The sequence below is a fragment of the Somniosus microcephalus genome, chromosome 1, assembly GCF_052327205.1.
Source record: "Somniosus microcephalus isolate GS21.2 chromosome 1, FLI_Smic_1.0, whole genome shotgun sequence".
In the NCBI taxonomy this organism is placed as follows: Eukaryota; Metazoa; Chordata; class Chondrichthyes; order Squaliformes; family Somniosidae; genus Somniosus; species Somniosus microcephalus.
The window spans coordinates 188,935,142-188,958,247 of NC_140987.1; the positions used below are offsets into that span (position 1 = coordinate 188,935,142).

At 45.3% G+C, this 23,106-nt stretch overlaps 1 protein-coding gene across 2 annotated transcripts in view; it reads right to left on the reverse strand.

The window, feature by feature from the left end:
* arsk (arylsulfatase family, member K) overlaps positions 1-23,106 on the reverse strand; it is a 130,351-nt gene that overhangs the window by 49,595 nt on the left and 57,650 nt on the right. For both annotated transcript variants that reach the window (XM_085988682.1, XM_085988673.1), the window contains exon 5: positions 16,821-16,992. In XM_085988682.1, the coding sequence (XP_085844808.1) occupies positions 16,821-16,992 (172 nt within the window). The remainder of the gene's footprint in view (positions 1-16,820; positions 16,993-23,106) is intronic.

The following is a 23,106-nucleotide window of genomic DNA, read 5'->3' on the forward strand; positions in this document are numbered from 1 at the left end:
CATGCTTGGGAATGGAGCAGTCCCCAAGCACAAACAAGAGGAAAATCAGTCCCTCTGTATGTTGTAAAATGATAAATAAGTGCATCATCGCGGTGGACAATCATTATACAGCAATTGTTACTTTGAACACTCGTCATTGCGCCAGACTAATGCGTATAGATTAAAGCTACTTGGTCATATTTATTTACAGGTAAATATACAGAAACAAAATGACATTCCAAGATACGAAAACAGCACAATAGTGAAACAATGGAACTAGAAGCAGCCCGCCCACAGGATAAATACACCTTTTTCAGTAAGCTACTTCTTAGTCTATTGGCAACATATCAGGTCTTTTGAGGTTTTTTTCTTTTGTAGACTTTCAAGATGAGATGTTGCACAGGAACAGTGTACATTTCAGTTTCCTTCAGAATTTGTTTGCTCTTATGTCAGACTAAAAACTGGCAGCTGGTACTGCAGTTGCATGGCATACTATAGCCATTTCTTTTGAAGTAAATCAGCAAAGTAAATAAGAGATTATAACAGTTTTTACAACTTGGGGGGGGAGGGGGGAAGTGTTAATGGTTGGAAATTGTAGTTTTATTTGTATATTTCACTCTAGACTGGGATTCACATAATGGGTTCTTTAATGGCTCAGTAATGAGAGAGAACAAGCTGTTTGCATTTCTGTCAGTCAAGCTGTGTGTATGTATGAAATCTTACCAGTTACCCGTTTCCCCAAACACAAACCATCTGTCTTTCATCTTGTGCTAGTGAAGGTAGACATCCATTTTGACCCTAGCTGTATTTAAGAAAATCAAAATAAAACAAAACATTCCCCTATTTCCTGAATCAGCAAAACCAATGCTATCCCTCTTTGGCTTCTGCCAGCACCTCTGTGCTTTGGGCTGCATTACATCAATCTCTCCACTTTTCTCCTTAGGCTAAACCCAGAGGTGTGGAACCTCAGCATCCTGTTCAACCCCGAGCTGAGCTTTCTATCCCAAATCAAGTTTGTTGCCAAGGCCACTAGCTTACACTTCCAAAACATAGAAACATAGAAGATAGGAGCAGGAGTAGGCCATTTGGCCCCTCGAGCCTGCTCCGCCATTCAACGAGATCATGGCTGATCATCCAAATTCAGTACCCTGCCCCTGCCTTCTCCCCATATCCCTTTAGCCTTAAGAAATATATCCAACTCCTCCTTGAATATATTTAATGAACTGGCCTCCACCGCCCTCTGTGGCAGAGAATTCCACAGGTTCACCACTCTCTGGGTGAAGAAATTCCTCCTCATCTCAGTCCTAAATGGCTTACCCCTTATCCTTAGACTGTGACCCCTGGTTCTGGACTCCCCAGCCATCGGAAACATCCTTCCTGCATCTAGTCTGTCCAGACCTGACAGAATTTTATAGGTTTCGATGAGATCCCCTCTCAATCTTCTAAACTCCAGTGAGTATAAGCCCAATCGACACAATCTCTCCTCATACGTCATTCCTGCCATCCCAGGTATCAGCCTGGTGAATCTTCACTGCACTCCTTCCATGGCAAGAACGTCCTTCCTCAGATAAGGCGACCAAAACTGCACACAATACTCAAGGTGCGGTCTCACCAAGGCCCTGTACAACTGCAGCAAGACATCCTTGTTCCTGTACTCAAACCCTCTTGCTACGAAGGCCAACATACCATTTGCCTTCTTAACCGCCTGCTGCACCTGCATGCTTACCTTCAGCGACTGGTGCACAAGAACACCCAGGTCTCTTTGCACTTCCCCTTCTCCCAATCTATTGCCTTCCTGTTTTTGCCACCAAAGTGGATAACCTCACATTTATCCACATTATAGTGCATTTGCCATGTTTCTGCCCAATCACCCAACCTGTCCAAATCGTACTGGAGTTTCACGACATCCTCCTCACAGCATACCCTCCCACCCAGCTTTGTGTCGTCTGCAAATTTGGAGATATTACATCCAATTCCCTCGTCCAGATCATTAATATATATTGTGAACAGCTGGGGTCCCAAAACCGATCCTTGCGGTACCCCACTAGTCACTGCCTGCCACTCGGAAAATGACCCGTTTATTCCAACTCTTTGCTTTCTATCCGCCAACCAGTTCTCTATCCAAGTCAATACCTTGCCCCCAATCCCATGTGTCTTAATTTTGCACGCTAATCTCTTATGCGGGACCTTATCGAAAGCCTTCTGAAAGTCCAAATACACCACATCCACCGGTTCTCCCTTATCTATTTTACCAGTTACATCCTCAAAAAATTCCAGTAGATTAGTCAAGCACGATTTACCTTTTGTAAATCCATGTTGACTTTGTCCGATCCTGTCACTGCTTTCCAAGTGCTCTGCTATTACATCTTTTATAATGGACTCTAGCATTTTCCCCACTACCGATGTCAGGCTTACCGGTATATAATTCCCTGCTTTTTCTCTACCACCTTTTTTGAATAGTGGGGTAACATTAGCTACCCTCCAATCCATGGGTACTGTTCCAGAGTCTATCGAGTTCTGGAAGATGACCAGCAATGTATCTACTATTTCTAGGGCCACTTCCTTAAGTACCCTAGGATGTAGATTATCAGGCCCTGGGGATTTATCGGCCTTCAGTCCCATCAATTTTCCTAACGCCATTTCCCTACAAATACTGATTTCTTTCAGTTCCACCCTTTCATCAGACCCTATGTTCCCCGGCATCTCTGGGAGGTTATTTGTGTCCTCCTTTGTGAAGACAGAACCAAAATATGTATTTAGTTGGTCTGCCATTTCTTTGTTCCCCATTATAAATTCCCCTGATTCTGACTGCAAGGGACCTACGCTTGACTTCACCAATCTTTTTCTCTTCACATATCTATAAAAGCTTTTTACAGTCAGTAAACCATCTATACTCCTCCCTTATTAATGCTTTAATCTCTATGAAGATTGACTTCTCCAATGGTCAGTCTCTTCACCGGCCTTCTCCACCACTATCTTCCACAGAATGTTGGGTACTGCATCCTCTCCCACACAATGTCCAATATATCCATCACCCTTTTGACTCTGCATTCTGCCTCTTCTAACTTTTCCAACTTTCCCTCTGTTGAGTGTCCACTTTCCACCTTGTTAAGCACTCCTTGATGTTTTCTTTACACATGGTGCACTATTGAAATGCAAATAGTCATGCAGCATGTTATTTCAGTATTTAATGTTGTGTATCTTTTTTTGTTAACTATTAGAAATCATTCTATTTGCTCATCATTAAATAATTAATACCATAACATCTGTGGTGGTTAGAAGCTGACTCGGTAGATAAGGATTGCTCTTAGTGATGGAGGTAGGATAGTATTTCAAAAGATATATAAATATATTTTAAAACATTAATATTTTTCAGAAGTTGGGATTTTCACAATCATAAAATATTGCTTACAGTAATTGTGTCAAAATGGAAGTTTATGTTGAAATTCAAATTTTGGTTGTCCATTAGGTTTCAAGCTTTACATTGTGGAGGGAAAATAGTTGCAGTTAAGGGGAATATTGCATCTATATTGGTGATGTGTTTGTAAGTGGGGCATGTATAATTATTTTTGCTTCAATTTTATTTCAATAGTTCTGGTGTGGCTTGAATTGTATAATGTTCAAGGCTTATACGAGTGTACTCAGGTAATTACTATGGCAGTAGGTAGCGTGCTTACAAATGCTTAAAGGCAGCATGACAGGATTTAATTTTTATTTTACGTCTGTTCTCTAACACTGGCATGTTCTGTTACTGGTATTGACATCACAGAAAGCTCAGATGCTATGGTTACTGCTCACTTGTGCCGAGACATTTTGTTCCCTCATTAGTCATCGGCAATTGTGGGGAATTAGTTATGGTTGAATTATTCTCCCACGTACATGGAAATTCTAAGCCCAATTTTAACTGTGCCAGCCCAGTGGAAATGGGGGTGGGTGGGGGGTTAAAATGGCAGCCGGGCGCTTCCCGCAGCATTCCTGACTAGTTTGCACCTGCCGCCATTTGAATTGCGCCGATTCTGGTGTCAGGAAAGATGAGGCAGATGAAGGGCTCACAAAAATGTAAAAGTCGCTGGCCAATGACATAATTCGGATCCTAACTTAATTTTAACCCGCACATGTCAAACACAATGCAGGATTCGCCACTGAAATCTGGTGGCACATGGTAGCATGGCCAGAAGAGGCCCTGGTAAATGTTTAAAAAAAAATTAAGTAAAAGTTTCCTTAAGGTCCCCTGCCCTGAACTTCCTTCCCCCTCCTCGGAACGTGATGCCTTCCAGGCTATGCTGTCCCACTGATCACTTAGTACCAGGGACCATTCCCTCGGCCCTGGCCTCCTGCCACACAAAATCCCGTTCTCACCCGCGCTGGCTACCTCGTGATTGCCGCCAGTTTCAGTCGGAAGCCCAGCCTCCAACATGGTAACAAGGCACGAGAGTTAAAATGGCCTGGGCCTCACACAGGTGCCGTCATGGGTGCTTCCTACCCGCCCGGCCTCCGCACGCATGCCCAGAGTTAAAATCGGGTTTCTGTATTCCACGTACATGAGGTAACCATTTATCACATCATGTCACTAACTGCATGTTCTAGGAATCAGGTTACCTTGTGTAAAATATACTAAATTAAAAATAAAACTATTACTGCTTTATATAATAAGCTGCAAATAACAGTACCAACACCCACCAATAACTTGCCTTTTTATAATACCTCACATGACAAAAAGAGCTCTTTACAAAAGGGAAAGGAGAATAAACTGCACTTATATGCTACCTTTAATGTAGAAAAATGTCTAAAGACACTTTGCAAAGGTGAACAATGAACACTGAGCATAAGTGAGATAGCGACCAAAAGGCATTTTCGGATTAATAGGGTGTGAGTAAGAAGCGAGATTGAGGGGTATGGGAGCAATGATGCAGCTGGAAGCTCAGCCCATGATGATAGAGGGGAGCCATGGATGCACAGGAGGCCAGAGTTGGAGGACTTAAGGGCTCAGGATGGGACATAAGGTCTTGAAGTAGGGTGGAGCAACGTAAGAGGGGTTTGTAGATGAAGATGAAAATTTTGAAGTTAGCATGTTGAGGGATAGGGAGTCAATGTAAGTCAGCTAAGATTGGAGTAATGAGCAAGTGGGGCTTAGTGTGGGACAGGATTCAGAGAAGAATTTTGGTTGAGCTGAATTACGTGGAGGGTAACATTTGTGGGAGGCCAACAAGGAAGGTGTTTGAGAAAACCGAGTGGAGGTGAAAAAAGCATGGATAAGGGTTTTAGCAGCAACAGGAGAAAGCTATGGGCGGAGACGGGTGATGTGGCGGATGTACACGCAAGTGATCTTGATGCTGACTAGGACATGAGGTTTGGGGCTCAGCTCTGGGTTGAGCAGGGCACCAAGGTTGTGCACCATATGGTATGGAATTTTTACTGCTGGCCAAATATGAATGATGGCTTCAGTCTTCTGAATGTTCACTGAGGGAATTCAGGCTCATTTACAACTTGCTGTTGGGTAGTCAGTCTAACAACACAAAGATAGTCATGGAGTCAGGGAAGGTACAGCTGGTGTCATTGGCACACATATGGAAACTTATTTCTTGTACTTCAATTACAAAATCTGTAGGCATGTAAATGACAAAAATGAGGGGCCAAGGATGAAACCGAGGGGTATATTGGCAGTGACCTTGAGGAGGTGTGAGGAGATGCCATTATTGGTGATGCCTTGGCTGTGCTGGGACAGGTAGGAGAGGAGCCACGCAAGAGCGATCATGTGGAGGTGGATCATGGACAAAAGGCAGTGGAGGACAACATAAGCAGCACTGTCACAGGGGAGTTAAGGGGCCAAGGAGGGATAAGATGTTGTGGTCACAGTCATAAAGAATATCGTTGGCTACTCTGACCTTAATGGTCTTGATTCTGTGGGTGGGGAGGGAACCAAACTGAAGGTACTGAAGCAGGGAATTGTGGGAGAAATGTGCATGGAGTAGGGAGTAGATAACAAATTTAAGGATCTTGGACTGCAAAGAGAGATTGGAGATGGGGTGGTAGTTGGAGAGGATAGTGGTTGGGCATTTTTGAGGAAAGGGAGTTAATGGCAGTTTTGTAGGGTAGGAGGATGGTACCAGAGTAGAAGAACAATTGACAATGCCAGTGAGCACAGGGGCATGGAAATGCATTTGAGCAGTCAACTGCTGGATGAGGATAGTGGAAAATCATCTAATTTCACCATCCATTTGGTACAAGGAAAACCCAGCTGCAGAATCCATTGAGGTGTGTCGATGTCATGCACCAGAATCCTACAGAAGTTAGTCGCGGACTCCTGTACCATCTTCAACATGTGGCGGTAGCTATCTGGCAGGCTGTCCAATACATTGAGCAATTGCTGATTGCACAAAAAACATTTTTCTTTTGAAGATCCCTAAAATCTGCATTTCTGCTTTATTCAGCAGAGCTAGAACCTGAGCTTACCCTCCGGTGACCCATTTCCTGGGCTATCCTTTACACTTGCACCTCCACCTGTCCTCATGTACAAAGTGAATCATCCTGTTCAGAGCCCTACAACTCACTATTTACATCACCCAGGTTGCCGATTTCTGTGCTGGTGCTTGGAAAGCTGAGAGTGAGTGATGATGCACCTTCGGGATGGTGATTCCACCTCTCTATCTGAATGATACTTGACTCGGGCCGTGCAACCAAAGAACTTAACAGGAATGAGAGAATTAATCCAAGTCCAAATAAAATAAAAGCAGCCAGTTGAGGACAGTAGTAGGTGTTGAATGTGTGAGTGTAAGCAGAAGGAGATGTAGTGAAGTGCCCTGTTGTGATTGGAGAGGTTTGTGCAACAGAGGAGGGAAGGATTGGTAGTGATGGGGGGCGGGGGGAAAGAAGGGAAGTGTGCTGTTGCCTTACTCTGGATACAACCCTGCAAGAAGTGAAGAAGAGTCTTACTTAGCAATCCTGGTAAGGTTATTGCATTTTTTTAAATTAAAAAAAATAAAAACAGTACTACAACCAGGTTCTGGGATTAATTTTGCTGGCATTGACCCGCTGAGCCACCCCTTGTGAAGGAATAGCCATGATTCAGCGAAATACACAATACCATGAACAGATTTCTAATATTATAAAAGACATACTGGGTTTAAAAGACACACGTCTCAGCAGAGAAGGCTGTAAACAGAATACAGGCTTCTGAGAAAAGATCAGTTGATAACAAAGCTATAAACAAGCTTTGAGCTGTAAACAAGCTTTGAAATGGGAATTAGTTAAATATTCTAAAACAATGAAAGATTGAAGCAAAATAACAACAAAGAATGCTGGAAAAACTCAGCAGGTCAGGCAACACCCGTGGAGAGAAATTTGAGTTGACGTTTCGGGTTGAAACCCTTCTTCAAAACTGGAAAGAAAATAAAAAGATCGAAGGCAAAGCTGCGATCGAACAAAAGCAAACCATTGGTGCTTCCGAAGAGTCTAGAGTTTGGGTGTAACACAATGGAAGACCCAAGTAAGGTGTTACAAACTAACACGTTGGAACAGAAATACAAACATTAAAAGAGGGATGTGCCTTTGAAACATGACATCAAGAAAAGAAATATCTGATGGTTGTAGTGTCCGAGGATCAATAAGACTCAGGCTGCAGGAGAACAATAAAACAGGTATTTACTGAACGGAGAGTAATTCAAGACTGACGTACAGAAGCCTGCTGTGGCTTTATATACAGGGGTGGTCACTGCCGGTACTGCAGTATAGAATCAGTTCTTCTCTTAAAAAGGTACATACACAACAATTCCTCCCCTTTTAGATAAACAGTACATAACATTCATTTAACAACTAAATAACTAATTACAATTTTCTCTGTACTATATACATCAACTGAAATAATCATTTATGAGTTCAGTCTTTGAGGAGGCTTCCTGATCCTGAATGGATAACGCCTTTCTCGAGTATCCTGTTCTTGCGGCAGAGTTGATTCTGGCTCATTGTCATTGGTTGGTTCGTCAGCTTCCAATACCACTGCTTCTGAGGTAGACGCAATCTGTACTTCGGGTTGATTACCAGGTGCACCTGCTCATGGTATGGGTTTGGCTTGTTCCTGTGACTCTAGAATCTGGTCAGCATGGCGTCTCACGATGCTCTCTCCAACGTCCACTGTGTACATTAGTGGTCCCTGCTGTGTGCATATCGTTCCTGGCTGCCATTTTTCTGTTCGGTAGTCGCGGGCCAAGACTGGTTGCCCTATCTTGAAGCTCCTGGTTGGCTTCTCATTGATGTGCTGGAATTGCTTATCCTCAACATCTCGTCTTATGTTTGGTTTGAGCAAATCCAGGCGACATCTTAGCCTTCGGTTGAAGAACATTATGGCTGGAGCTTGGTTGGTGACTGCATGTGTCGCATTCCGGTAAGCAAACAAGAAATTATCCACCTTGTGTTGTAGTGGTATGTCGTCATTATGCATTGCCTTTACGGCCTTTTTAAAGGTCTGAACAAACCTCTCAGCCAATCCATTTGTGGCTGGATGATATGGGGCAGATGTGTAATGCTTCACCCCATTATTCCTCAGAAACCTCCGGAAATCCTCTGACACAAACTGTGGCCCATTGTCGGAGCAAATCTGTTCTGGCAAGCCATTCCTGGCGAAGATGGTCCGTAGGACTGCAATAGTTTTCTCCGTGGTGGTGGAGGACATTTTGATGACCTCTGGCCATTTCGAATGTGCGTCCACAGCGATTAGGAACATTGAGTCCATAAATGGACCAGCAAAATCAATGTGTACCCGTTGCCATGGAGATGAGGGCCACTCCCATGGATGTAGCGGGGCCTGTGGTGGAGCGTTTTGGACCTTCTGGCATCCTGTGCATCTCTTGGTCATATCCTCGATTTCTTTATCGATTCCCGGCCACCACACAAATGCCCTGGCTAGGCTCTTCATTTTTACCCCTCCCAGATGACCCTCATGAAGCTCATTGAGCACTCTATCTCTCAACTTGGTTGGAATTACCACTCAGGATCCACACATCAAGGTCCCCCGGCACACTGACAGCTGTTCTCTCCTTGGCGAGAATGCTGGCAACAGTGAGTCACCATGTGCAAGCCATCCCTTCACCGTCAAATCATAGACCCGAGAGTGTGTCGGGTCATTTCGGGTTTCCTTCTCTATACTTGAGTTTGTAATAGGGAGACATTCGACTATGGTCGCATGGAATATCTCAACAGGGTCCACAGCAGGTGCTTCCTCTACCGTAGGCAACAGTAGGCGCGACAGCCCATCAGCGTTTCCATGCTGTTTCGTACCTTTGTACTCTATGTCGTACTGATGTGCCCCTAGAAAAAGTGACCATCTTTGCAGCCGTTGCGCCGTCATCACCGGAACGCCCTTCTTTGGGTTAAAAATGGAGACCAGGGGCTGATGATCAGTCAGTCGGGTGAATTTCTGCCCGTGCAGATAGTGATTGAACTTCTTCACCCTCCACACCAGGCTGAGGGCCTCCCTGTCGATCTGGGCATAGTTACGCTCGGCTGAGGTTAACGAGCGCGACGCAAAGGCTATTGGCCTCTCTGAACCGTCAGGGAATTTGTGTGATAGCACTGCTCTGATGCCGTAGGGAGACGCATCACATGCTAACCGAATCGGTAGTGTTGGATTGTAGTGGGCCAATACTTCTTTTGAAGTGATTAGGCATTTACATTTCGGAAAGGCACGCTTACACTCATCACTCCATTTCCATGCTACTCCAGTTTGCAGCAGGGCGTTCAGTGGGTGCAGAATTGTAGATAAATTCGGCAAGAACTTATGGTAGCAGTTCACCAACCCGAGGAACGACCTCAGTTGCGACACATTTTTCGATGCTGGAGCCTTGACTACAGCCTCAATCTTGTCCGGCGACTTATGCAACCCTTCCTCATCAATCATGTGGCCACAATACGAGATTTATCTCCTGAAGAACTCGGATTTGGGGCGGTTGGCTCGTAGCCCATATTCCTGTAATCTCGTTAGCACCTGCTCCAGGTTGGCAAGGTGTTCAGTCATTTTCGCCCGTAACCAGGATGTCGTCCAAATAACACTGGGTCCCCGGGATCCCTTGCAGGACTTGTTCCATCGCCCTCTGCCAAATAGCCGGGGCTGATGCTACCCCGAATACCAGTCGATTGCACTGGTAAAGGCCTTTGTGAGTGTTTATCGTGAGGTATTTCCTAGATGCTTCTTCCACCTCCATTTGTAGATACGCTTGGGCCAGATCAATCTTTGTAAAGCGTTTCCCTCCAGATAGTGAGGCGAAAATATCTTCTATCCGTGGAAGTGGATATTGTACTGTGCGCAGGACTGGGTTCACAGTTACCTTGAAGTCCCCACAGATGCGAACCTTCTTTGGTTCCCCAGGCGTGCTGCTCAATGATTTCTTCATTACAGGAATGATGGGTGTGGCCCACTCGCTCCAGTCCACCTTGGACAGCACACCCGAACGCTCCAGCTCTGCTTCAACGGCTGGGCGGATCGCGTAAGGTACCGGGGTCTGGCCTTAAAAAATTTTGGGTTTGCGTTATCTTCGATTTTTATCGTTGCCGTTACTCCTTTTAGAGTCCCAAGTCCTTGTTGGAACACCTCTTTCGCTTCAGTTAGGATTTTTGACAGTCGTTCAGGTGTGACGTCATCATCCTTTTTATTAGTCACAGTTAGCGCCTGAATGGAATGCCAATCCAATTGTATTTTTCAGATCCATCCACGTCCCAATAATGGTGGTCCTCCACCTGGTAGTATATATAGATACAGTTTCTGTGTTTCCTTGCCGTTGTATTCAACTGGCACCCTTATTTTTCCTCTGGGGTAGACTTTTTGCCCCGTGTATGTCTTCAATACAATGGACGTGTCCTTCAAGGGTATGTGTGAGAATAGCCGCTCATAGTCTCGTCGATTCATGACAGTTAGGGCTGATCCTGTGTCCAATTCCATCTCTACTGGGGACCCTGTTATCATGAGGGTGACCCAAATGGTTCGGTGATCCTCCTTTGCGATCACGTTGTGTAACTTTAGACAACTTAGTCTCCTGCTCCCGGAGTCCTTATCACTCTCCTGATCTTCCGAACTACTGTCTGTCAATTTCTTTACTTTCTTGTACTTTTCCTTAGTAGTTCTTGTAGTGTGGGTTTTCTTTCCTGACCTGCACACTCTAGCTATGTGTCCCATTTTCCCACATTGCCTGCATACTTTGTCCTTAAACCAGCAGTCCTTCTGATCATGGGTTGTTCTGCCGCAGCGATAGCACTTTTCTGCTCCATACGCCATTTTGTTAGCGCTGTATTCTTGTGGTTTCTGTTGTATTTCTGCAGCTCCCCGTGCTGCTGCTTCGTAGGATACTGCCACGCTGAAAGCCTGTTCTAGCGTCAGGTCCTTTTCCAAAAGTAGTTGTTTCTGGGTTCCTTCACTCTGGAGCCCGCAGACAAACTTATCCCGTAAGGTGTCTGCCAGTCCTGCTCCGAACTGGCAGTGCTTCGATAAATTGCGTAGTTCCGTAAGATAGTCAGCATTGCTCTCATCTTTGTGCTGGTTTCTTTTATGGAACTTGAATCTTTCTGCTATCAGCAGCGGTGTAGGGTTTAAGTGTTCCTGTAAGATATTAACAATCTCTTCAAAACTTTTCTCCATTGGTTTAGCTGGGGTAATTAAATTCCGCAATAGGCCGTACGTTCTCGCGTCCATCAAATTTAATAATACCGACGCCTTCTTTCCATTGGCCACCTCATTGGCATTGCAGTACACTTCAATTCTTTCCACATACGTGGTCCAGTCTTCTACCTCGTTGTCGAAAGCAGTGATACTGCCACTCTTCGGCATCTTGGGTGATTTAAAATGACGCCTCCCGCACTTTTTCTTCTTCCCCAATGTAATAAAACGGCGCCTCCTGCGCTTTTCCTTCTTCCCCAATGGAATAAAATGGCACCTCCCGCGCTTTTCCTTCTTCCCCTTGCTGCCACGCTGCTCCTAGCGTTCTACAGGGTAATGGCGGCGACCCGCGGCTTCGGCGCATCTCACTTTTCCTTCCTCGCGTTCTATCCTCTCCACGCTGCCCTGTTCTTGAGCACCGACCGCGCCCTGTGCGCTCCACCCTCTCTCTCTCTTCCTCCCGACGATGCTGCACGGCCCCTTTGCAGAGCCGCTCGATCGAGCCCGAGCCCGCCGCAGTCCGGAAGGGTCAGCGCACTACCTGCTACCAGCACGACTTGCTGGAACACCTCGACTGGGGAGCCAGGCCCAGCTCTCCACAGCCTCCCCTGCAACTCTCCGATGGATCCCTGGGCGGTTGCCCGCGGTCGACACCCGCCGTTCTGACTTCGACCTCCAAGAAGCTTCTCTTCAGGGAAAAGATCCCCGTGAGGTGATGCAGCGCTGCAGGTGAGTTCAAACCTGCCCGTCGCCAGTGTAGTGTCCGAGGATCAATAATACTCAGACTGCAGGAGAACAATAAAACAGGTATTTACTGAACGGAGAGTAATTCAAGACTGACGTACAGAAGCCTGCTATGGCTTTATATACAGGGGTGGTCACTGCCGGTACTGCAGTATAGAATCAGTTCTTCTCTTAAAGGTACATACACAACAATGGTCAAATAGTTTTATGTTAAACTTGGAAAACAGGAACCATAAGATTAAATATGCAACCAATTGAGATAGCTAGAAATGCATGAAACATTCAGTTGAAGTGTCTTTAATTTAGATATAGTAAAAACCATACCAACAAGGCGGCTTTGAAGATGTAACTTCAATAGAGACACCAAGCAATTGCATTGTGTTTGTACTGAACAATGAGAATAAGGAAAGACACAATGGCGTCAATTTTAACTCGGGTGCGGGGAATTGTCAGGTTCCCCAAATTTAGTGTTTCCCACACGAATTTAAATGGGTCTGTGAGATTGATGCAATTTTAACTCAATTGGCCAATTGATTTCCAACGTGTGGGAACCATTGGCAATTGAGTATTTTCAGTCAGAAAGTCGCAGAATATGACATTATTGCTGCTGCATTTAGGGTCTGCAACAAGCCTTGCTTCTTCTGCAGGCTGCCAACCTTTTGGCATTTGCTGATACACTGAGCTGGAAGCAGAATGGCAAGAGAAAGACCGAGGTCTGCACCCCGTTTTGACGACGTTGCCCTGCAGGCTTTAGTGGAGGGTGCAAGAGCTCACAAGGAGGTGCTCTTCCCTTCATCAGGGAGGAAGATGCCTCCCCAGCAGACAAAGGTTGCGTGGCTGCAAGTGGCAGAGGAGGTCAACTCCTTATCGGCTACCCACAGAACCTGGATACAGTGCAGGAAGAGATTTCATGACCTTCAGCACACTGGAAAAGTGAGTATGAAGTTCCCATCACTCTCACTCTGATCTCCATTGCCTCTCCTCACCAGCACTCAGCTTTAGCAATTTTTTCCTCCACATCCCACTTGACACTGACATCCATGCACCCTTACCCATTTCCTCTCTCTCTATGCTCACATTCACCTAACTATTCGACCATGCGGCCCTCACACTCCCTATCACTCTGATGCTATGAAAACAACTGACAATACACAGGGAGGGCCCTTGGTCTTGCCACCTCACTCCATCTTTGTCTCCTTCTAAGCATCTATGCTATGGATTCTCTACACTCCTTCATTCTCACTCAAACTCCACTTGTCTCCCTCATTACAGGAAAAGAGAGCTCACAATAAAAGAGAACGAGCAAAGACAGGAGGAGGACCACCATCAGTAACCCACCTCACCCCCCTGCCCCCCTGGGAGGAGGCGGTCCTGGAGATCGTAGGACTGGAGGATGAGGCGCAAGTGGGGGAACGGACAGACGGGTGCATCACAGCAAGCTGGTGACAGAATAGTTTTCCATCTCTCTCATTGACATTGCATGAGTCGCTGATAATGATTCGGAAGCTATAACAAATGGACCTATGATCATATGCAATGTGCATGTAACCTTGACCTCACATCTCTAACTCTTTCCTTCACTCCCCCACAGGACCATCGAGAGCCCCCATCCCCACTGTCCAGGAGGAAGAGCCTGAGCTTCCAGACTCCTCAGAGGAATCTGCAACCTCTGAGGGTGCAGCGTCATCAGAATTCAGCGCACCCAGCACCAGCGCAGACACTCACACCTTGGTGGGACCATCGGGACATAGAGTAGTGTTGTCACCTGGTGCATCACAGCTCACAAGTGAGCATCAGCAGATTGTGGAGACAGCTAGTCGGAGGGCGCAGGACTCTGCCAGCTCGGCTCAGCTGCATGTCGACCCTCTGCCTCTGGGTCCATCCATAAGATCAGCAGGGCTGGAACTCCAAGAACAGATGCAGGAGTCTCTGGCAGGTTTTGTCTCCAAGGTCGATGCGAGTGTGGAGCGAATGGAGGAGTCCATAGCGAACATGAGCAGAGCCTTTGTGGAGTCATTGGCGCATGAACGCATCACTATGGAAAGGATGGCAACCTCCATGGAGGAGATAAGTCGCCAGGGTATGGAAAACATGGTGAGTGTTCATAATAGAATGACATCTCTTGAGGAGCGATGGGCATCTATTGAACAGAGAAACCAGACCTTCATGGAAGTCCTTCCGAGTAGGACTACCAGTGCAGATACGGGTCCCCATGGTCCCCTGATGTGCAACAAGGTGCTCTCAAGCCACTTCCAAGCGCTGGCCCCTTCTGGCCTGTGCAGCTTCAGGTGGGTGAGCAGCAGCCTGGCGCTCCTGTTGCTGCTGCTGTTGTTCCTGGTTCTGCTGGTGCCGCAGCTGGCGTTCGAGCTCATCTAATGCCCAGAAGGGAAAAAATAAATGGCTCCCATACTTCTGGTATATGCCTCCGTTGAGGAAGCGCTGAGTGAAGGTGGCGAGCGGGGTTTCCCAGGAGTTCACACTGGAGATGTGTGGGAGGCTCCAACCTTCCACAGGTGTGGTTAAGCCTGGTAAAAGTTGCCCCAGGCCTGAAATAACAAAGTCCTGCCACCTGCAAATCAAATCTCCTCTTTAATGGTTGACCGGCAGCTGATAGTCAGCAAGCCAATAGTGCTCACGCCAGGTTTCACAGGCGTGATCCCCACCAGGTGTCTTTTGCGTGGGAAAAGGGTTAAAAATGCAAGGGCCTGTTAAAATGGGATTATAAAGGCCAATTATTGCTGATTAAGGGCCTTAAAGACCAGTCCCGCCTGTTGGAAGCGGGACTGATTCGGGACCATCAGACACGCCTGGGTTAAAATGGCTAGGGGTCAGGAACCAGGCGGCAGGGGGGGGATCCTGACCCCCAGTTTTTGCGATTTTTAACCCCCCACACGCCTCAAAGCCCGCCTAACGGCCGAGTTAAAATTGAGCCCAATGTCTGCAAAAAAGCAGTTAAGCCAATATTAAGAATCTTCGGTAAGAATGCATCAAACAGAAACCATAGCTATCATTGTTTTTATGATGGTTTTTGGAACACCTAAAAGTGGAGAAATAATGATGCATGCAATAGTTGAATTGATAGTAACATAGAAAGCATTCAAACAGAGGGATCAATAAAGACAATTAGCTGACATCAGCAGAGATCATCAAAGAGGAAACCAAAGCCAAAAGGGTATAAAAATAAGATCTTTTTTTTAAAACAGAAGTTAGAATATGCTGAACGGGCAGGGCATTTCTCAACTTTCCAGAGGCATCTCTAAGTTTTTAACTATGAGTCTCGGGAAGTTCAAGTATTGATTTTTGGTGGATGTTCTGGATTTAGAAATAAAGAAGAAATAAGAAATGTAACAAAGTAAAGATTTGAGAATAAGGATCTCTGAGAAATAAGAAATGTAAGCTAATTGTACTTTGAATTGTTAATGTTGCGACTGATTCAACAGATGTTAACTGAATGCCAGCTCTTAAATAAAACTATATATTTCTAGAATTGTCTCAGAGTGAATCTGTATAGACTCACGAACCCACAAATTCTGTACACTCTTCTAAGGAGTTGCAGAATTTTGGGGGGTATTCCAGACCCTTATAATATCCGGAAGGTTACAATCTAGTTCAACTTATTAAAAGTACTATCCGGAGGACGTTAACTTCTTTAGTCGTTCCTTTCCTTTGGGGAGAGATAGCCTGAACCTTTAGACCCATTTAAGCGTCTTATGGAATTCAGCTATCTCTAACTTAAGTTGAAGGTGAACGTCTGGGGAATACGCCTGATCTGGAATAGCCCAAAAGGGCTAGGGCTGTAATTAACTCTTCACCCTCTCCATGCATGCTAGCATTTATTGTGCCACTCATCTGCCATCTGAGGGAAATGGGACTTCTTTCTTGAGGCCCTGATTTCTTCCATAAGTACCTCCTTCACAGTATCAGAAAATCGGGTTATTGACATTGTGCCTACTGCTCCACAACATGCATCCTATACTCCGCCAATGAAAACTCCACCTCACCTTTAAAAAGTGCAAACTGGCTTTAGGAAGTGGCACGCCCACTGGATTTCCTGCCCTCCCAAACAGTGAGCTGCCTACAAGCAGAACAATTAGTTCTGGCAGCTCACCTCTCAAATTGAAAGGAAGTCAGTCTCTCGTCCACATCATTGGGTGAGTGGTGCAGATGCACAAAACAAAAATTGACCAAGATAACCAAATGACAGATTTAGATCTAGATTCAATTGACTTTGTTCACCCCTAGGAATGGGAGTGGTGGGAGGGGGTGGGGGAAAAAAAGGAAATTAATACCATCAGGTTTGTAATATAGTGACATCAACGAGTGAAATCCACACCTAATTAATTTTGGTATGAACTTGCAGGTTATGCAAGGTAATTAGTGTGTATCGAGTCACTACCACCTACTGCTAAACTTCATAGTGTTATATGCAACTTTTCAGAAGCAGTGAATCACTTACCAAGCATCAAGTCTGTCTCAGCACACATTGCATAGTAAAATGCTCTGATGTCCTGAATTTCCCGATTTGTGAAATTGTCAGTACAGTTCTTGGTATAGGAGGAATAAAAGTCTACAGGATGCATTTCAGGGAAAGAAAGCCATTTTGGAATCCTGATTGATTTATATTTCACCTGCAATTACAAAAAGAATATTAAATTATGCACTTAGAAGTGGGCGAAATTAAGAATGATTCAGAATAAAGTTGTTGAAATTCAGCAATCATTCTTCAGCTTAAGTGAAGTAAAACCCAAACGAATTTAAAGACAATATTTACTGTAACCATAAAACCTTAATGTGGTGGCAACTGAGTTTTCCGATGGTTTAAATATTAATATTCATTCCTAAATAGCTGCTGACAGAGTAAAAAGATATATTGGCATAGCATTTGCTGGAAAAATAATGGCGAGTTCATGATGCTCACCGTTATTAGTGCGTAAAAAACACAGCAATTTGTGGCGAGGAAGAGATACGGTGTGGGTTGCAAATCGGCACTATTGCTTGACTATTTGCACCGTTACCATTGCAAAAAATAGGAACTCACCGTCAACCCCCCCCCATGAGTTTCAAGAAATTGCTGGATTTGCACCGTAAATATGAATTAAACTCGCTGCAGAAAATTAGAGCGGTTATTTCACGGTGCAAGGATCCTGTTAATGAGGTGATTGATGGTCCTGACATGCTACTCAACCTTGGAGACCCAGAAAAGGAAACAATTGAAACTGTGGGGTCTCACTCCGGCAACTAGAGGTTTTGTAAATTGTAAATTTAAAAAAATTGCTGTTGTCTCTTTTTTCTCCCTCTCTTAATCCAATCTTTCTTTCCCTTTCTTTATTTTGCTTTCTGTATCTAATTTGACTTTAATTATTCCTATTTCCTTCTCCGGCATTTGCCCGGTTTCTTTTTCTATCCTTAAATTTAATTGGTTAAGGAGATAAGACTATTGGTCAAGGAGATAGACTATTGGTCCCAGATACTCCGCTGACCTCACTGCACCATTAGCAATTTGCACTTCCAGTAATTTATGGCGAAAAATAATTGGAGCTAAAGGATGAGGGGGAAAAAAAATCAAACTCATGGTACACGCCACGCGATGCCCCACTCCAGCAAATTCTGGGCCATTACAAAAGTCTAATTTCTTTTGTCTGGAGAATGAAAATCAGAATTTTTGAGCACTTGGAGAAAAGCTAATTGTATTAATTTTCTGGCTCTGCAATATTTATTTCATCAATTTAAGATGAGAGATTAGGGTTTTTTTTAATGATGCACATTAATGAAAAAAGTTTATTGTAAGGGAAACAATTTCAAAAGGCTATATTATGGAAAAGTCTAGGTTTGAAACAGACATCTGCAGCAACATGGTGGTGCAATGCACTAGGCCCTCCACTCTGAACATGCACCTGCAATCCTTCACTCATTTCCCATTCTCAGTCAGTTTTGGAAGCACCAAGCAGAAATCCAATGGTGGGAAATAATATGTATATTTTTAACTGAACACTAGATGACCCTTGTGGTGTATGTGCCTTTAAGAGCCCCCTGTGTACTGTAATGCCGGTAATGGCCACTCGGGCTATAGAAGCCTGTATATTGTCTTGTATCTGTTAGTTCACCTCCAGACTTTGTTCAGTAAACACCTGTGAAACCTACTCCTGCCTTCCGTGTCTCTATTAACACACGGATACAACAGTGGCGACGAATCGGAAACGGACTTACCTGCAATTCGGCAGCACCTCAAGGAGATCGATTCCTCAGACAAAATTCGAAGAAAAGAAAGAAAAAAAAAAAAAAAACTGTGGTTTCACCAGCTAGCCGAGCTGGTGGCAGGTACTGCAATAATCCTTCCTGGGCGGCGGGCTGGGGCTCCATCGGCTGGCTCTGCAGCGGGGCCGAGCAGCGAAGGTGGAGACAAACAGAGACAGAGGGGGGGAGCACTCGGGAGACGGCCGGAGCTGCAAAGCAGGTCGGCGTTCAGACCAAGCAGAGGGGGGGAAAAGTCCCAGAGAGTCCGGCGGGAGCGAGTCTCCACCTGTAAATAAAAACCGCGGAAAACAGTGTTGTCAGCAGCAGCAGCGGCGGGAAAGCGCGGGAAGCGCCTTTTTTTCTTTTCAGGATGCCTAAGGCCGGCAATATTAATGCTTTCGATAACGATATAGAGGATTGGACCACATATGTGGAAAGAGTGCAGGCATATTGCACAGCAAATGGAATAGAAAATGATAAAAAGGCATCAGTACTTCTAAATCTAATGGCACAAGGACATACGGGCTGTTACGAAACTTAATCACTCCAGCCAAACCAAAGGACAAGAATTTTAAGGAGATTGTTGATACCCTACAGGAGCACTTAAACCCAACACCGCTGCTGATAGCGGAACGATTCAAATTCTTCAGGAGGAATCAGCACAAGAATGAAAGTAACGCTGATTACCTCACCGAATTAAGGAAGCTATCAAAGCACTGCCAATTCGGGGCAGGACTGGCAGATTCTCTTCGAGACAAATTCGTCTGCGGTCTCCTAAGTGAAGGAACAGAAAAAAGGCTACCTTCTGAGAAAGATTTGACACTGGACAAGACTTTCAGTATGGCTGTATCATACGAAGCCGCTGCAAGAGGAGCTGCAGAGATACAGCAAAAGACACAGGACTGCGGCACCCATGAAATGACACAGGGTTGAGAGAGATGTTATCGCTGCGGCAGATCCACCCATGACCAGAGGGACTGCTGGTTCAAGGACAAAGCATGCAGGCAATGCGGAAAGATTGGACACATTGCACGTGTATGCCGATCTGGACAAAAAAAATCCACGGACAGGAAAAAAATCAATAAGGAAAAGTACAGAAAGGTACAAATGATGACGGACAGTAGCTCCGAAGACCAGAAGAGCGATAGCGACTCCGGAAACAAGGGACTAAGCTGTCTCAAATTACATAATGTAATTGCCAAAGAAGATTACCAGACCATTTGGGTTACCCTCACGATAGCGGGGTCCCCAGTTAAAATGGAGCTAGATACAGGATCAGCTCTGACCGTCATAAGTCGACGGGTTTACAAGCGGCTATTTCCGCATATACCTTTGAAAGACACATCCATTATCTTGAAGACATATACGGGGCAGAAAGTATACCCCAAAGGGAAAATAAAGGTGCCTGTTGTATACAACGGCAAGGAAATACAGAAGTTGTATTTATACGTTCTGTAAGATGGTGGTCCACCGCTGTTAGGACGTGAATGGATCAGGAAGATGCGTTTAGACTAGCACTCCATTCAGGCACTGACGGTGACCAGTAAGAAAAAAAATGATGACGACGTCATACCTGAACGATTAAAAGACATCTTGGCCAATGCCAAGGAAGTGTTTCAACAGAAACTAGGAACCTTGAAAGGCATCACCGCCTCAATAAAAGTGGAAGATGCGGCAATTCCCAAGTTTTTTAAGGCAAGGCCGGTGCATACGCAATTCGTCCAGCAGTCGAGGCAGAACTGGAGAATTTGGAAAAGGCAGGCGTATTATCCAAGGTAGATTGGAGCGAGTGGGCAACACCCATCGTCCCGGTCATGAAGAAAACGTTGAATAATGATAAATCTGAAGAACAGAAAAATTCGCATCTGTGGGGACTTCAAGGTGACTGTAAACCCGGTCCTTCACACGGTACAGTATCCTCTTCCGAGGATAGAAGATATTTTCACCTCACTGTCCAGAGGGAAACGTTTCACCAAAATTGACTTGGCACAGGCATATCTACAGATGGAGGTTGAAGAGGCCTCTAAAAAGTATCTCACGATAAACACACACAAAGGCCTGTACCAGTACAATCGACTGGTTTTCGGAGTAGCATCAACTCCAGCTATCTGGCAAAGAGCTATGGAGCAAGTCCTCCAAGGGATTCCGGGGATTCAATGCTACCTAGACGACATCCTTGTAACAGGAGAAAACGACAACGAGCACCTTGCCAATTTGGAGCAGGTGCTCACTAGGCTGAGAGAACGGGGCCTATGAGCAAATCGCCCCAAGTGCGAATTTTTCCAGAAACAAATATCATATTGTGGCCACATAATTAACGAGGAAGGGTTGCATAAGTCACCTGAAAAAATTGAAGTGGTCATAAAAGCCCCAGCACCTGAAAATGTCTCACAATTAAGGTCGTTCCTGGGATTAATAAATTACTATCATAAATTTTTACCAAACTTGTCAATTCTTCTGCACCCTCTTAACGAACTGCTACAAACGGGAGTAATTTGGAAATGGAGCGAAGACTGTAAACGTGCCTTCCATAAATGCAAAGGCTTGATCACGTCCAAGGAAGTTTTGGCTCATTACAACCCATCACTGCCAATCAGACTGGCGTGCGATGCATCCCCTTACGGCGTAGGAGCGGTATTATCGCATAGATTCCCTGATGGCTCGGAGCGGCTGATAGCTTTTGCGTCACGCTCATTGAACTCAACTGAGCGTAACTATGCCCAGATCGACAGGGAAGCACTCAGCCTGGTATGGGGAGTGAAGAAATTCAACCATTACCTACACGGACAAAAATTTACCTTGTTGACTGAACATCAACCCCTCGTCTCCATATTCAACCCTAAAAAGGGTGTTCCCATTATGACAGCGCAAAGGCTGCAGAGGTGGTCCCTTTTCCTAGGGGCATACCAATATGACATAGAATACAAAGGATCAAAACAGCATGGGAATGCTGACTGTTTATCGCGCCTACCGTTGCCAACGGTAGAAGAGGCACCTACAGTAGACCCAGTGGAGATGTTCCACTCAACCATAGTGGAATGTCTACCAGTAACAAATTCTGCCATTGAAAAGGAAACGAGAAATGACCCGACTCTCTCACGAGTCTACGATTTAACGGTGAAGGGATGGCCAGCACATGGCGAACCACTGTTGCCAGCATTCTCGCAAAGAAGAGAACAGCTGTCAGTATGCCGAGGAACCTTGATGTGTGGATCCAGAGTGGTGATTCCACCTAAACTCCAGGATAAAGTGCTAAAGGAGCTTCACGAGGGGCATCTGGGTGGAGTGAAAATGAAGAACCTAGCCAGAGCATTTGTGTGGTGGCCAGGTATCGATGGAGACATCGAAGAAATGACCAAGAGCTGCCTAGGATGCCAGAAGGTCCAAAACGCCCCACCACAAGCCCCTCTACACCCATGGGAGTGGCCCTCATCTCCATGGCAAAGGGTACACATCGACTTTGCTGGTCCATTTATGGACTCAATGTTCTTAATCGCAGTTGATGCACACTCCAAGTGGCCGGAGGTAATAAAGATGTCCTCCACCACCACGGAAAAAACCATCACAGTATTAAGAACCATATTTGCCAGGAATGGGCTGCCTGAACAGATCTGTTCTGATAATGGACCGCAATTTGTGTCCGAAGAATTCAGAAAGTTCTTAAAAAACAATGGGATTAAGCACTACACATCCGCCCCATACCATCCCGCCACCAATGGATTGGCTGAAAGGTTTGTCCAGACCTTCAAGAAGGCCATAAAGGCCATGGGTAACGAAGACATAAATCTACAGCATAAGGTAGATAACTTCTTGTTTGCATACAGGAATGCAACACATGTGGTTACAAACCAAACTCCCGCCATGATGTTCTTCAATAGAAGCCTAAGATGCCGGCTGGATTTGATCAAGCCAAACATCAGAAGGGACGTGGAGAACCGGCAATTTCAAGGCATGAATGAAAGGCCAACTAGAACCTTCTAGATAGGTCAACAAGTTTTGGCCCGGGACTACCGTACCGAGAAATGGCAGCCTGGAACTATTTGCACACGACTAGGACCACTGATGTATACCGTGGACATTGGAGAAAGCATAATAAGGTGCCATGCTGACCAGATCATAGAGTCATCCGAAAAGGGACAACCTACACCACAACTCTATACGCCTAATGATGAAGCAGAGATACCCATAGCATCTACCTCCGATCCGGTGATACTGGAACAAGATGAACCCGACACTGGCATTCAAGCCGAATCAGCCTTGCCAAAAGACCCGACTACATCACCGAGGCGTTATCCGGACCGAGTCAGGAAGCCTCCAGAGAGACTGACTTATAATTGATTAACTGCAGCAATGTGTAGATTATTGTTCTTGTAACATGTTAATTAATGATTACTTAAAATATTATGTACTGGTTGTCTAAAAGGGGAGGAATTGTGGTGTATGTGCCTTTAAGAGCCCCCTGTGTACTGTAATGCCGGTAATGGCCACTCGGGCTATATAAGCCTGTA